Below are 14,200 nucleotides of genomic sequence, written 5' to 3'. Positions count from 1 at the left end.
TCACCCATCTCACCTGTCCTCTCCCGTCTCACCTGTCCTCACCCGTCTCACCTGTCCTCTCCCGTCTCACCTGTCCTCTCCCATCTCACCCGTCTCACCTGTCCTCACCCGTCTCACCTGTCCTCACCCGTCTCACCTGTCCTCACCCGTCTCACCTGTCCTCTCCCATCTCACCGTCTCACCTGTCCTCACCCGTCTCACCTGTCCTCTCCCATCTCACCCGTCTCACCTGTCCTCACCTGTCTCACCTGTCCTCACCCGTCTCACCTGTCCTCTCCCATCTCACCCGTCTCACCCGTCCTCACCCGTCTCACCTGTCCTCTCTCATCTCATCTCTCACCTGTCCTCACCCGTCTCACCCGTCTCACCTGTCCTCTCCCGTCTCACCTGTCCTCACCCATCTCACCTGTCCTCTCCCGTCTCACCTGTCCTCACCCGTCTCACCTGTCCTCACCCGTCTCACCCGTCTCACCTGTCCTCTCCCGTCTCACCTGTCCTCACTCATCTCACCTGTCCTCACCCGTCTCACCTGTCCTCTCCCGTCTCACCTGTCCTCTCCCGTCTCACCTGTCCTCTCCCGTCTCACCTGTCCTCACCCGTCTCACCTGTCCTCTCCCATCTCACCCGTCTCACCTGTCCTCACCCGTCTCACCTGTCCTCACCCGTCTCACCTGTCCTCTCCCATCTCACCCGTCTCACCTGTCCTCTCCCGTCTCACCTGTCCTCACCCGTCTCACCTGTCCTCACCCGTCTCACCTGTCCTCACCCGTCTCACCTGTCCTCTCCCGTCTCACCTGTCCTCTCCCGTCTCACCTGTCCTCTCCGTCTCACCTGTCCTCACCCGTCTCACCTGTCCTCACCCGTCTCACCTGTCCTCTCCCGTCTCACCTGTCCTCACCTGTCCTCACCTGTCTCATCCGTCCTACCTGTCTTGTGTGTTTCAGTCCAAAGAGCTGAGGGCTCAGAATGAGCAGCTGCAGACGGTGAACATCTCTCAGGGCTCTGAGGTGGCGAAGCTGCAGAAGGAGCTGCAGTTGATGCGCAGTCAGCAGGAGGATGGCGGACGGCTGCATTCGCTGCAGGAGGAACTGCAGAGGCTGCAGGAGGAGCTTCAGGAGGCGCATGGACAGAGGAAGAAGCTGGAGGAGGAGCACGGGGCTGAGAAGCTGAATCTGCAACAGGTGAGCAGCACCTTGCCAGATATCATTGATTATGTACTGTTATATAACATCTATATCATTTATTAGATATTATTATATATCATTGATTATCTACAGCAGGGGTCGGCAACCCACGGCTCCGGAGCCGCATGCGGCTCTTTCAGCCCTCTGTTGTGGCTCCCTGTAACTTTGGAAAATAAATTGTTCTGCCTTTCAGGCGCGTTTCAATGCATTTTGATATAGAGAGTTTTATTGTGAAATTACCGCTCTTATTTTGACGTGTCACTCCACCGGATGGGCTGCTGGGGTACTATTGCATGAGAGCGCAGAGTTGAAGAAGAGAGACAACACGGAGCTTCAGATTCCCAAACGTTTCATGCCTTTTTTTTGTTTTACTCCTGGAGAAACAACGCCTGTAGTTTCACATCGTTTTGTACTCCAGAATGGCAAGTCTGTATATTAAAGCTCCACTCCAAGAAAGACACGTCTTTGAGTCAAAAGTACTCATGATAGGGTAATACACGTTACTGCAAGAACACGGCAGCAGGTCAGAGAGTCAGAGGAGTGTCGTCTTGGAAAATAGGGCAGCGACTTACCGGAGAAAAGTTATTAGCTTAAGATAAATAGATTTACAAGTTAAACAGACATTCGCAAATTATTGATTTCCAGCTAACATTATGTAACATATGAGGTCCAGGAGCAAAAATGACATTAACCAAGTAAGATAAATATTAGTGGACGGACGTAATTAAAAATGAATCTATCTAATTAGAGGCTGATTAACAAGGGCATAGAGGTAAAAAAAAAGCGATATATGCAGCATTGTCTTCATTTTAAATGCCAAAAGGATTTTGCAGCTCCCGGTGTTTTCTTTTCTGTGGGAAACTGGTAGAAATGGTTCTTTGAGTGTTAAAGGTTGCCGACCCCTGATCTACTGTTATAGAACATCTGTATCATTTATTAGCTATTGTTATGTATCATTGATTATCTACTCTTGTAGAACATCTGTATCATTTATTAGATATTATATATCAACAACATAACAGCAAGTCTGAAGGTGTGTGTCCACTAGATGTGATTTTCCCACACTGCAACACACCACATCTGAAAATCACACAGCCGGTGGGCGGTCACTAGCGGACCACAACGTTGTCACGTGACCAAGCTTTCCAATTTCCATAAAGTAGGAGTCCACTTTACTTTATACAAATGAGCTGCAGGTAAACACACCGGATCACAGCTGGAAACACCCCACATGTGGCATTCTGGTCCGGTTGCGGTGCGTTTCCATCTGCGATCCAGTGTGTTTACCCGGAGAGGGCTGCAGCTCATTTGCGTGAAGTAGACTGGACTCTATGCAAATTGGATGCGGCATGCAGAGATTCCACGCATCGTGAAACTGTCCTCAAACTTCTAAACTAGATGTCAGTGAACTAAAACCAGGACAGATTCAGCTGCTGCAGATTATTTCTCACCTCAAATGCTTTCAGAAATACTTTTCACTGAAGTATTTTCAAAACAAAAGGGAAAGTTTGTGGCCAAGCCGCTGTGATTTTCTGACATGCCTGCCGGGCTGTCAAGCTGAGAGCTCGGTCATGTGACCATGTAGCGCCCGCTGTTGGTTGAGCGCTGTCATGTGACCATGTTGTGGTCCGCTAGTGACCGCCCACCGGCTGTGTGATTTTCAGATGCGGTGTGTTGCCGTGCGGGAAAATCACATATAGTGGACACACACCTTCACTGAGCAGTTGTGTTGTTGTTGTTGTTGATGTTTACGTTTTTGTTGTTAATGATGTTGTTGATGTTTTTGTTAATGTTGTCGCTGTTGTCGTTATTGTTGGTTTTGTTGTTGATGTGGTTGATGTTTTTGTTGTTGTTAATGTTGTTGTTGTTACTGCTGTTGTTGATGTTTCGTTGTTGTTAATGTTGTTGTTGTTGTTGTTACTGCTGTTGTTGATGTTGTTGTTTTGTTGTTGTTAATGTTGTTGTTGTTGTTGTTACTGCTGTTGTTGATGTTGTTGTTTTTGTTGTTGTTGATGTTGTTGTTGTTGTTGTTACTGCTGTTGTTGATGTTGTTGATGTTTTTGTTGTTGTTAATGTTGTTGTTGTTACTGCTGTTGTTGATGTTTTGTTGTTGTTGTTGTTAATGTTGTTGTTGTTGTTGTTACTGCTGTTGTTGATGTTGTTGATGTTTTTGTTGTTAATGTTGTTGTTGTTGTTGTTGTTAATGTTGTCGCTGTTGTCGTTATTGTTGGTTTTTGTTGTTGATGTTGTTGATGTTTTTGTTGTTGTTAATGTTGTTGTTGTTGTTGTTACTGCTGTTGTTGATGTTGTTGATGTTTTTGTTGTTGTTAATGTTGTTGTTGTTGTTACTGCTGTTGTTGATGTTGATGTTTTGTTGTTAATGTTGTTGTTGTTGTTACTGCTGTTGTTGATGTTGTTGATGTTTTGTTGTTGTTAATGTTGTTGTTGTTGTTACTGCTGTTGTTGATGTTGTTGATGTTTTTGTTGTTGTTAATGTTGTTGTTGTTGTTACTGCTGTTGTTGATGTTGTTGATGTTTTTGTTGTTGTTAATGTTGTTGTTGTTGTTGTTACTGCTGTTGTTGATGTTGTTGATGTTTTTGTTGTCATGCAGCGGGTGGAGGAGCTGGAGAAGGAGAACTCTCTGCTGAAGAGCGAGAAGGAGGAGATGAACCGACGGATTGTTCAGCAGTCGAAGAGTAGCGAAGGTGAGACGCTGACACCTGATGACACACCTGGTTAGAGCCCAGAGGGGGCGGAGTCACGGTGACAAACAGGTGATGTCTTCAGATTTAGGAGTCCAAAGAAATTCGTCTGAAATGAGGCTGAATTTATGAGCAAAACATGACTAAGACAAAGCATGATTAAGATTTGCCCTAAACAACTCCAAAATGAGTCTCTCATTGGATTAGAGTCCAGGAACCTGACAGCAGGGTGTAGCTGATGTTCCTCCTCAATGAGGGCCTTTGGTGGTCCAGAAGGTCTGACCTGTGGGTTCTGGTTGGGTTTCAGAGGAGCCCAGCAGTGAGTCTCTGCAGCAGGAGCTGGATGGAGAACGTCAGCGGTACCAGAACCTCCTCAAAGAGTTCGGCAGACTGGAGCAGAGATACGACAACCTGAAGGAGGAGGTTTCTCTGTCCAAGGTGAGTCTGCTTCTGTTGCTCGGTCGGACCGGGTCACCAGAACCTGACCCACTCTGTTCCTGTCCTGCAGTTCTACCCAGGACACCGCAGGAACCCATCCAACCAGAGCAGCCTGGAGTCAGACTCCAACTACCCGTCTGTGAACACCTCGGAGCTGGGTGACACTGAGGACTCCATCCAGCTGGTGGAGGTGGGTCAGACTGTCAGAATGGGACAGGACTGTCCTGAAGTCTGATAGTGGTGTGTGACGGTGTTGTGTGACAGTGTTGTTTGACGCTGTTGTGTGATGGTGTTGTTTGACACTGTTGTGTGATGTTCAATTCAATTCAATTCAATTCAATTTTATTTATATAGCGTCAATTACAGTCAAATCGTCTCAAGACGCTTTACAGAACCCATATGCCTGACCCCCAGAGCAAGCCCAAAGGCGACAGTGGCAAGGAAAAACACCCTTTTAACAGGGAAGAAACCTCGAGCAGAACCCGGCTCAAATAGGGGGACCCATCTGCCTGCTGGCCGGGCGGGTTGAGAAGGACAGAAGAGGGCAAGGGGGAGGGATGGGAGAAGAGGGAGGGTGAGAAAGCAAGGAAAACACAACACACATTTGAATACATGCATGACAGGATATGTGACACAGACAAAGTATAAGCTAACATTGAAAACTGACTCATAGTTTACTCTTATGATGTACGGCTCTGACATTAAACATACTCCTTATATAACTAGCAGTAAAATTCAAACAGTATGTAAGTTAGCATAACAGTATATTGAAGGCGATGCAGAGTTGACTCGTGGAAAAAGGGAATTGGAAGCAGAGGGCTGGTGGAAGGTCAGTAGCAGCATCCCACAGTGGACATGGTGGAGACTGGACCAGCTGGTGGAACATCGACCGCAGATCTGAAGCATCCAGCTCTGGGACCAGGGACACTCGGAGAAATAGCACAGGGGGAAACAGAGTGAATGTACTGCAATAACGGTATACATATTAAATGTAAAGGTAGATAGAGAAGGGCTCAGTGCGTCAAGAAAAGTCCCCCAGCAGCCTAGGCCTATAGCAGCATGACTAGAGGCAGAACGAAGGGACGTCCAAGAGGGGGTCAGCTGTACAATGAAGACACAAGCCGAACCTCTGTGGGTCACCCAGTCAGCCCCAACTATAAGATGTTGTGTGACTGTTGTGTGATGGTGTTGTTTGACGCTGTTGTGTGATGGTGTTGTTTTGACGCTGTTGTGTGACGGTGTTGTTTGACGCTGTAGTGTGATGGTGTTGTTTGACGCTGTTGTGTGATGGTGTTATTTGACACTGTTGTGTGACGGTGTTGTTTGACGCTGTTGTGTGATGGTGTTATTTGACACTGTTGTATGATGGTGTTGTTTGACGCTGTTGTGTGACGGTGTTGTTTGATGCTGTAGTGTGATGTTGTGTGACTCTGTTGTGTGACGTGTTGTTTGACGCTGTTGTGTAACGGCGTTGTTTGATGCTGTAGTGTGATGTTGTGCTACTGTTGTGTGATGGTGTTGTTTGATGCTGTAGTGTGATGTTGTGTGACTTGTTGTGTAACGGTGTTGTTTGATGTTGTGTGACTGTTGTGTGATGGTGTTGTTTGACGCTGTTGTTCAGGACTTGGGGGTGGAGAAGGCTGCCATGGACATCAGCCTGTTCATGAAGCTACAGAAACGAGTCCGAGAGCTGGAGCAGGAGAGGAAGAGGCTGCAGAACGCCGTGGACAAGATGGAGGAACTCGCCAAGCACAAGGTGGCATCTCCCGTCTGTGTTAATTCCACCGAGATGCCGACATGTTTAACCTCCATGTTTGTTCTGTTTAAGGGCCCAGAACCGAGGAGTCCAATGTCTGACCAGCAGGCTGCAGATCTGACCTACAGCAACCTGAAGGTACCCACCCAGACACACAACATCTGGTTATCTAGGCAACGTCTGGGGAAACATCTGGGCAACGTCTGGGGAAACATCTGGACAGCGTCTGGTTAACTTCTAAGCAATAGCTAGGCAACATCTAGGAAATGTCTAGGCAACAGCTAGGCAACATGTAGTCAGTATCTTCGCAACATCTAGGCAGTGTTTAGGCAACATCTGGGCAACGTTTAGGCAAGTCTAGGCAATGTTTAGGCAACATCTAAGCAACGTATAGTCTACTTTTAAGCCACATCTAGAGAGCTTCTGGGCATTATCTAGGCAGCAGCTAGTCAACATCTGGGCAATCTCTAGGCAACATCTCGGCAATGTTAAAGCAATGTTTGGGCAATGATGAGGCAACATGTAGTCAGTATCTTGGCAACATCTAGGCAGTGTTTAGGCAACATCTGGGCAACGGTTAGGCAAGTCTAGACAATGTTTAAGCAACATCTAGGCAATGTCTAGTCTACTTTAGGCAACATCTGGACAGCTTCTGGGCATTATCTAGGCAGCAGCTAGTCAACACCTGGGCAATGTTAAAGCAATGTTTGGGCAATGACGAGGCAACATCTAGGGAATGTTCAGGCAACATGTAGGTAATGTTTAGGCCGCATCTAGACCGTGTCTATGAAACGCTTACAGAATATTTAGTCAATGTTTATGCAACATCTAGTCAATGAATGTTCAGTCAACCTTTAATCAACGTCTAGTCAACGTTTACGGGGAGTTGATGCCAAATTAACGGACTTCATGCAGTGAAAGAACAGTAGAGACACTATCTGAACACAAATGCACACAAAGCACCTTTTAGGCACACAAGCTGCAAAACAATAAATGAGAAACACAACAGACACAAAACTAATCTGAACAAACACAAAACGACCAGAAAGAGATGAAAACTGACTAAACGACACATAGAAAGAAGCAAAACCAACAGAGAGACACAAAATGATGACAAAAGAAAAAACAAGCTCACAAAAAGAGACACAACGTGAGCACAAACAGATTCTTCATTTTCAGTAGAAGTCATGATGAAGTTATTGTGGCTCCTTGTGAGCTCACTTCTGATCCAATAAAACCAGGATCTGGACCAAAGAGTAGTCCATTGATCCATCAGCTGCCAATCATTTCATTAGTCATTAGTTATTCTGATAATCATTAATCACTCTGAGTATTCTTTAACATCAACAGTCTATTTTCTGGTTTCTTTCCTCCTCGTGGCAGTAAGCTGAAGATCTTTGGACCACACTAGACTTTAAGATGATGGTTTTATTTAACAGTTAAACAGCAGCTGAACTCGTGTTTCTCTGCAGAGACAAGAGCTGGAATCTGAGAACAAGAAGCTGAAGAACGACCTGAACGAGCTGAGGAAGACGTTGGCCGACAGCTCAACCAATGAGCTGCCGGACGGCCACAACCTGCTGCTGAGTCAGCTGAAAGCAGCCAATGAGGAGCTGGACGCTCGCAAAGAGGAAGTGCTGATGCTGAAGACGCAGTTAGTGAGTGCCGCCGAGCAGCAGGAGCGAGCCGAGCTGACGGTGGGTCTGCTAGCGTTAGCGAACTAAATGAGACCAGACATGTTCAGAAGGATTCAACACACTGTCTGTCCAAAAATAGTCACTCTAATGTTTCATAGGACCGCCTTTAGCTCTGAGAGTGACACTCATTTCAGCGTCACAGAATTTGTTTCTATCCAGAGTTGGATTTGTTTTCTACCAAGATCTTATGTTAATGATGGGAGAATTGGACCAAAATATCCTTCAGAACATCCCAAAGGTTCAGTATCTTCAGGTATCAGCTGACCTCATTCTTTGGGAACGTTGGTGAACTTGACCAACTCCAGATCATAACCCTAACCCCCTTCACTTCATCTCCTTCTCTTCTTACCCTGATGGACCCATCTGCTGGTTTATTTCCTCTGGACTCTGTACCTACCATCAGGCATGGAGGTGGCAGTATCATTACACTATCAATTTAACTGACTCCATTCTGAGACAGAAAGACAACACATTTAGTGGAACTGCACCAGAATTGATTCAGTTGCACTATATTTGAGGTCTTTCTGTCTTGGTTCTTCAGGTTCTTGATGGGTCTAAGTCAAGACTTTGGAGAGACCCGTCTAGAACCTTCATTCCAGCCTGATGGAACCATTTCTTTACCACATCTGATGTGTGTTTGAACTCATTGTCTGGTTGAAACATCCAACTGTGTCCAAGATCAACCTTCTGCTGATGGTTTTAGGTTCTCCTGAAGAACGTGGAGGTGATCCTCCTTCATTATTCCATTTACTTTGTCGAAAGATCCAGTTCCACAGAGCATGATACTGCCACCTCCATGCTTGGTGGTAGGTTTGGTGTTCTTGGTGTTAAAAAAAAAAAAGTCCAAGACCTGCCTGAGCCAGTCTGAGACCCGTCCTCACAAAGTCTTAAACCAATCCCAATAAATGTTCAGAACCAGTCAGAATCCAGTCTGAAACCAGTCCTAAAGAAGTCATAAACCAGCATAATGTTTGGCCCAAAACCAAACCTAAACTTCTGCCCCCATCCCTCTGGAACAGGGTAAATCTGGACTCATCAGACAACATGACCTTCTTCCATTGATCCAGAGTCCAGTCTTTATCCTCCACAGCAAACTGAAGCCTTTTTTCTGATCATCCTCACTGATCAGTGGTTTTCTTAGAGCTACAGCTGTTTAGTTCCAATCCTTTGAGTTCCCTTCATGTGGAAAAGTTCTTCCTTTCACTATTAAACAGCTGTGAGTTCTACTGGTGGTTTCTTACCATCATCTAAGAGTTTGTTCCTTAAGATGATGGTTCTCCACTATCCTTCAGGTTCTAATAATGCATTGGACGGTTCTTAATGTGATTTTAGTTGTTTCATCTCCTTAGTTGATTTCTCTTCTTGATGCAGGCCAATAATTTGACCTTCTGAGACAGATTAACATCCTTTCATGACCACAGGATATGTCTTCCTACATGGTTGTTTAGAAATGAGAATCAGCTATAGGGTTAAAGAAGTTGTTTCATCACTGCAGTATTTATCCAGTGGAAGGATCTTATTTATTAGTTTAGTTAAATCCAGGTGGAGACTTTCCTTTGGACAGGCGGTGTACAGTAGGTACGGAAAGTATTCAGACCCCTTGAAGTTTTTCACTCTGTGTCATTGCAGCCATTTGCCAAAATCAAAAAAGTTCCTTTTATTTCTCATTAATGTACACTCAGCACCCCATCTTGACAGAAAAAAACTGAAATGTAGAAATTTTTGCAAATGTATTAAAAAATAAAAACTGAAATATGACATGGTCAGAAGTATTCAGACCCTGTGCTCAGTATTGAGTAGAAGCTCCTTTTCAGCTCGTACAGCCATGAGTCTTCTTGGGAATGACACAAGTTTTTCACACCTGGATTTGGGGATCCTCTGCCATTCTTCCTTGCAGATCGTCTCCAGTTCTGTCAGGTTGGATGGTGAACGTTGGTGGACAGACATTCTGAGGTCTCTCCAGAGATGCTCAATTGGGTTTAGGTCAGGGCTCTGGCTGGGCCAGTCAAGAACGGTCACAGTGTTGTTGTGAAGCCACTCCTTTGTTATTTTAGCTGTGTGCTTAGGGTCATTGTCCTGTTGAAAGGCGAACCTTCGGCCCAGTCTGAGGTCCTGAGCACTCTGGAAGAGGTTTTCCTCCAGGATATCTCTGTACTTGGCCGCATTCATCCTTCCTTCAATGGCAACCAGTCGTCCTGTCCCTGCAGCTGAAACACCCCCCCCCCCCCCCCCACAGCATGATGCTCCCACCACCATGTTTCACTGTAGGGATTGTATTGGGCAGGTGATGAGCAGTGCCTGCTTTTCTCCACACATACCGCTTAAAATTAACACCAGAAAGTTCAATCTTGGCCTCATCAGACCAGAGAATCTTATTCCTCATAGTCTGGGAGTCCTTCATGTGTTTTTTCAAACTCTATGAGGCTTTCATGTGTCTTGCACTGAGGAGAGTCTTCTGTCGGGCCACTCTGCCATAAAGCCCCGACTGGTGGAGGGCTGCAGTGATAGTTGACTTTGTGGAACTTTCTCCTATCTCCCGACTGCATCTCTGGAGCTCAGCCACAGTCATCTTTGGGTTCTTCTTTACCTCTCTCACCAAGGCTCTTCTCCCACCATTGCTCAGTTTGTCTGGACGGCCAGGTCTAGGAAGAGTTGTGGTCGTCCCAAACTTCTTCCATTTGAGGATTATGGAGGCCACTGTGCTCTGAGGAACCTTGAGTGCTGCAGAAATTCTTTTGTAACCTTGTCCAGATCTGTGCCTTGCCACAATTCTGTCTCTGAGCTCCTTGGGCAGTTCCTTCCACCTCATGATTCTCATTTGCTCTGACATGCACTGTGAGCTGTAAGGTCTTATATAGACAGGTGTGTGCCTTTCCTAATCAAGTCCAATCAGTTTAATTAAACACAGCTGGACTCCAATAAAGAAGCAGAACCATCTGGAGGAGGATCAGAAGAAATGGACAGCATGTGAGTTAAATATGAATGTTGCTGTAAAGGCTCTGAATACTTCTGACCATGTGATATTTCAGTTTTTCTTTTTTAAAAAACCGAATCCTTTTGCAAAAATTTCTACATTTCTGTTTTTTTTCTGTCAAGATGGGGTGCTGAGTGTACATTAATGAGAAATAAAATGAACTTTTTTGATTTTGGCAAATGGCTGCAATGACACAGAGTGAAAGATTTCAAGGGGTCTGAATACTTTCTGTACCAGCTGTATATTTAGGATGACTGGACACATCTCCAAAACCACCAGAGTTTGTTCCACATGACTGAACTTTGGTCCAAAATGACGGATTCAGCAGACTGAGTTAAATTTTGCTGTTTATGTCCTTGATGTGTTCATGAACATGTTCCTGCTGCAGGAAACTGATGGCGCTGCTGCAGGAAATCTGAACCCAGAGCTGCTGGACCAAGACGAAGGTCTCAGAGAGGCCAAGAGGTGAGAGAAGCTCCGGTAGTTCCTCCTTACCCCGCTTCATTCTCACTGATTCACACTGTAGACGTTTAGCAGCACTGATAGCGCCACCTAGAAACAAGAAACCAGAGAACGATGTTCAGAGAATCACATTCTGCTCAGGTTTTATTCTCCAATGTCCATCTGAGTCCAATAATTCATTCAAACTGCTCAAAGTAAAGAAGAACCAGCAGCAGTGGTGGAAGAAGCTCTCGGATACTTGAGTAAAACTACTCCATTACTTCAGACTAAGTTGTGTCACATTCTAACAGCAGTATCACTTTGTACTATCATGTAGTTTAGTATCATATGCTATATTATACTGTAGCATAGAGTTATATGTACTTTATATTCATAATATATAAACATTAAGGAAAACATCAAAATGAAATATTGATAAATAAAAAATCTGAAAGTATTTTTAAAAACAAAATTGTAGCAACAATATTTTGATAAAATAAAAAATGTTTTTATGTTTAAAAAAATCTAAAATATTAACAATTTTAATTACAAAAAATAGAAAAAATAAAAAAAAATCAAAAGAATTAAAAAAAATACTAAATTCAAAAAATATGAACATGGTTTTAAAACAATCTGATCTTCATGCCAGATAAACAGTTGAACACAGAAATACTCAAGTATATGTACTTAGTTACTTTAGTTACTTCCAGAAGGATTCTTGCTGAAGCTCAGTAAACGTTCCGACTGAACAAAACATAGAATCACCTTTTAGCAGCTTCACTCCTGAAGTGCTCAGTTCCTCTTTTGGTTTCTGGTGTTTTCTTTGTGGTTTCTGGTGTGTTCTTTGTGTTTTCTGGTGCTTTCTTTGTGTTTTCCGGTGTGTTCTTTGTGTTTTCTGGTGCTTTCTTTGTGTTTTCCGGTGTGTTCTTTTGTGTTTTCTGGTGTTTTCTTTGTGTTTTCTGGTGTTTTCTTTGTGTTTTCTGGTGCTTTCTTTGTGTTTTCCGGTGTGTTCTTTTGTGTTTTCTGGTGTTTTCTTTGTGTTTTCTGGTGTTTTCTTTGTGTTTTCTGGTGCTTTCTTTGTGTTTTCCGGTGTGTTCTTTTGTGTTTTCTGGTGTTTTCTTTGTGGTTTCTGGTGTTTTCTTTGTGTTTTCTGGTGCTTTCTTTGTGTTTTCTGGTGCTTTCTTTGTGTTTTCTGGTGCTTTCTTTGTGTTTTCTGGTGCTTTCTTTTGTGTTTTCTGGTGTTTTCTTTGTGGTTTCTGGTGTTTTCTTTGTGTTTTCTGGTGCTTTCTTTGTGTTTTCTGGTGCTTTCTTTGTGTTTTCTGGTGCGTTCTTTGTGTTTTCTGGTGTGTTCTTTGTGTTTTCTGGTGTTTTCTTTGTGTTTTCTGGTGCTTTCTTTGTGTTTTCTGGTGTTTTCTTTGTGTTTTCTGGTGTTTTCTTTTGTTTTCTGGTGTTTTCTTTGTGGTTTCTGGTGCTTTCTTTTGTTTGCTGGTGTTTTCCGCTGACTAACCTTTGAGTTACTCTGCTTCTTGTCTCTCTTGCTGCTGCTGCCCTCAGTGAGGATCAGGACTGGGTCTATCTGAATGAAGATGGAGAGCTGGGTTTGGCCTTGCAGGGTCTTAAACAAGTGGCCAGGTCTCTGTTAGTTCTGCTTTAACTGATCCTCAGTCTGCTCATGATGCTGCTCCAGGATCAGCTGAAGCTTGACGTTTAGAAGCTGTGAAATATCGTGAATACAGCTCCATGTAAAAAGTTTCTTCCCACTATAAAAGATGCTAGTGAATCCAGATACCTGCAGTCCAACTCTAATCCATCCACCTGGATGTCTAGAGGAGAATCCAATGGGGACACATGCTGAACATTGAGAAATACTCATGTCTTTAAAATGGGGACATTTTGTCCTCTAGCATCACCATGGTTCAGACCAGAGAGATGTCCTGAAGTTTACAGAGAAAGGAAATGGGTCCAAGAAGATCTTCAAGCTCTAAATTGTTCCCAGAGACTCAGTTGTAAGCATCATTGGTAAGTTCAAATCCACTGAGGCTACTGTGGCTACACTACATGGTGGAAAAAGAAACTGTTGGTGAGAACATCAAGATTCCTGGATACAGATGGACCAGAACCCTTGGCTTACTGTCAAGAACCTGCAGGAAGATCTGGCTGGAAGAGGAACTGATGTTTCTGTGGACACACTCCATGCTGAAGGACTTCATGCCAGATCTCTGAGACGGACACCGCTTCTGAAGACACACCACAAGAACAATGGTCTCCAGTCTGCTAGAACCAACCTATGAAAGCCACAGAAGTTCTGGGAGACGGTTCTATGGATGATGAGACCAAACTAGAGCTCTTTGGTCCTATGGATCAGAGGAATGTCTGGGAGGAAGAACGAGGCCTACGAGGAGAAGAACACCCTGCCTGCTGTGAAGCATGGAGGTGGATCTGGGATGCTGTGGGGGTGTTCTGCTTCTGATGGAACCAGGAATCTCCAACGTGTTGAAGGCACCATGGATTCAGGAAGTACCAGGATGTTCTGGACAAGAACGTCACTCATTCCATGAAAAAGTTGAAACTTGGGTGTAATTGGATGTTTCACCAAGACAACGACCCCAACCACACATCAAAACCAACAAAGGCTGGTTAGAGAAAAACGTCTGGAAGCTTCGAGAGTGGACATCACTACCTCCAGACTGAAACCCAATGGAGAACCTGTGGTGGATCTGAAGAAAGCTGCTGCAGCACGTAGACCTGAGAACATCGCTGAGCTGGAGACCATTGCCCACGAGGAATGGGGTAAAATTCCCAAGGAGCTGCCAGAAGCTTTTTGGAGACGATACCTCCGTCTACAGCAGCTCATTGGAGTTAAAGGTGCTGAAGATATAGCCTCATAGGACCTGAAGATACAGCCTCATAGGACCTGAAGATACGGCCTCATAGGACCTCAAGATACGGCCTCATAGATCTGAAGATACGGCCTCATAGGACCTCAAGATACGGCCTCATAGATCTG

The 14,200-nt window shown here is 44.6% G+C and overlaps 1 protein-coding gene across 1 annotated transcript in view; it reads left to right on the top strand.

Moving 5' to 3' along the window:
• The window catches only part of myo5b (myosin VB), a 77,313-nt gene that overhangs the window by 33,790 nt on the left and 29,323 nt on the right, over positions 1 to 14,200 (top strand). The window contains 9 exon segments of the mRNA XM_051938411.1: positions 945 to 1,181; positions 3,797 to 3,890; positions 4,195 to 4,325; positions 4,396 to 4,515; positions 5,947 to 6,081; positions 6,154 to 6,219; positions 7,554 to 7,778; positions 11,141 to 11,217; positions 12,748 to 12,825. Of these exon segments, the coding sequence (XP_051794371.1) occupies positions 945 to 1,181; positions 3,797 to 3,890; positions 4,195 to 4,325; positions 4,396 to 4,515; positions 5,947 to 6,081; positions 6,154 to 6,219; positions 7,554 to 7,778; positions 11,141 to 11,217; positions 12,748 to 12,825 (1,163 nt within the window).

Source organism: Acanthochromis polyacanthus, chromosome 18, assembly GCF_021347895.1.
Source record: "Acanthochromis polyacanthus isolate Apoly-LR-REF ecotype Palm Island chromosome 18, KAUST_Apoly_ChrSc, whole genome shotgun sequence".
NCBI classification, from domain to species: domain Eukaryota; kingdom Metazoa; phylum Chordata; class Actinopteri; family Pomacentridae; genus Acanthochromis; species Acanthochromis polyacanthus.
This window is presented reverse-complemented; position numbering and strand designations above follow the sequence as displayed.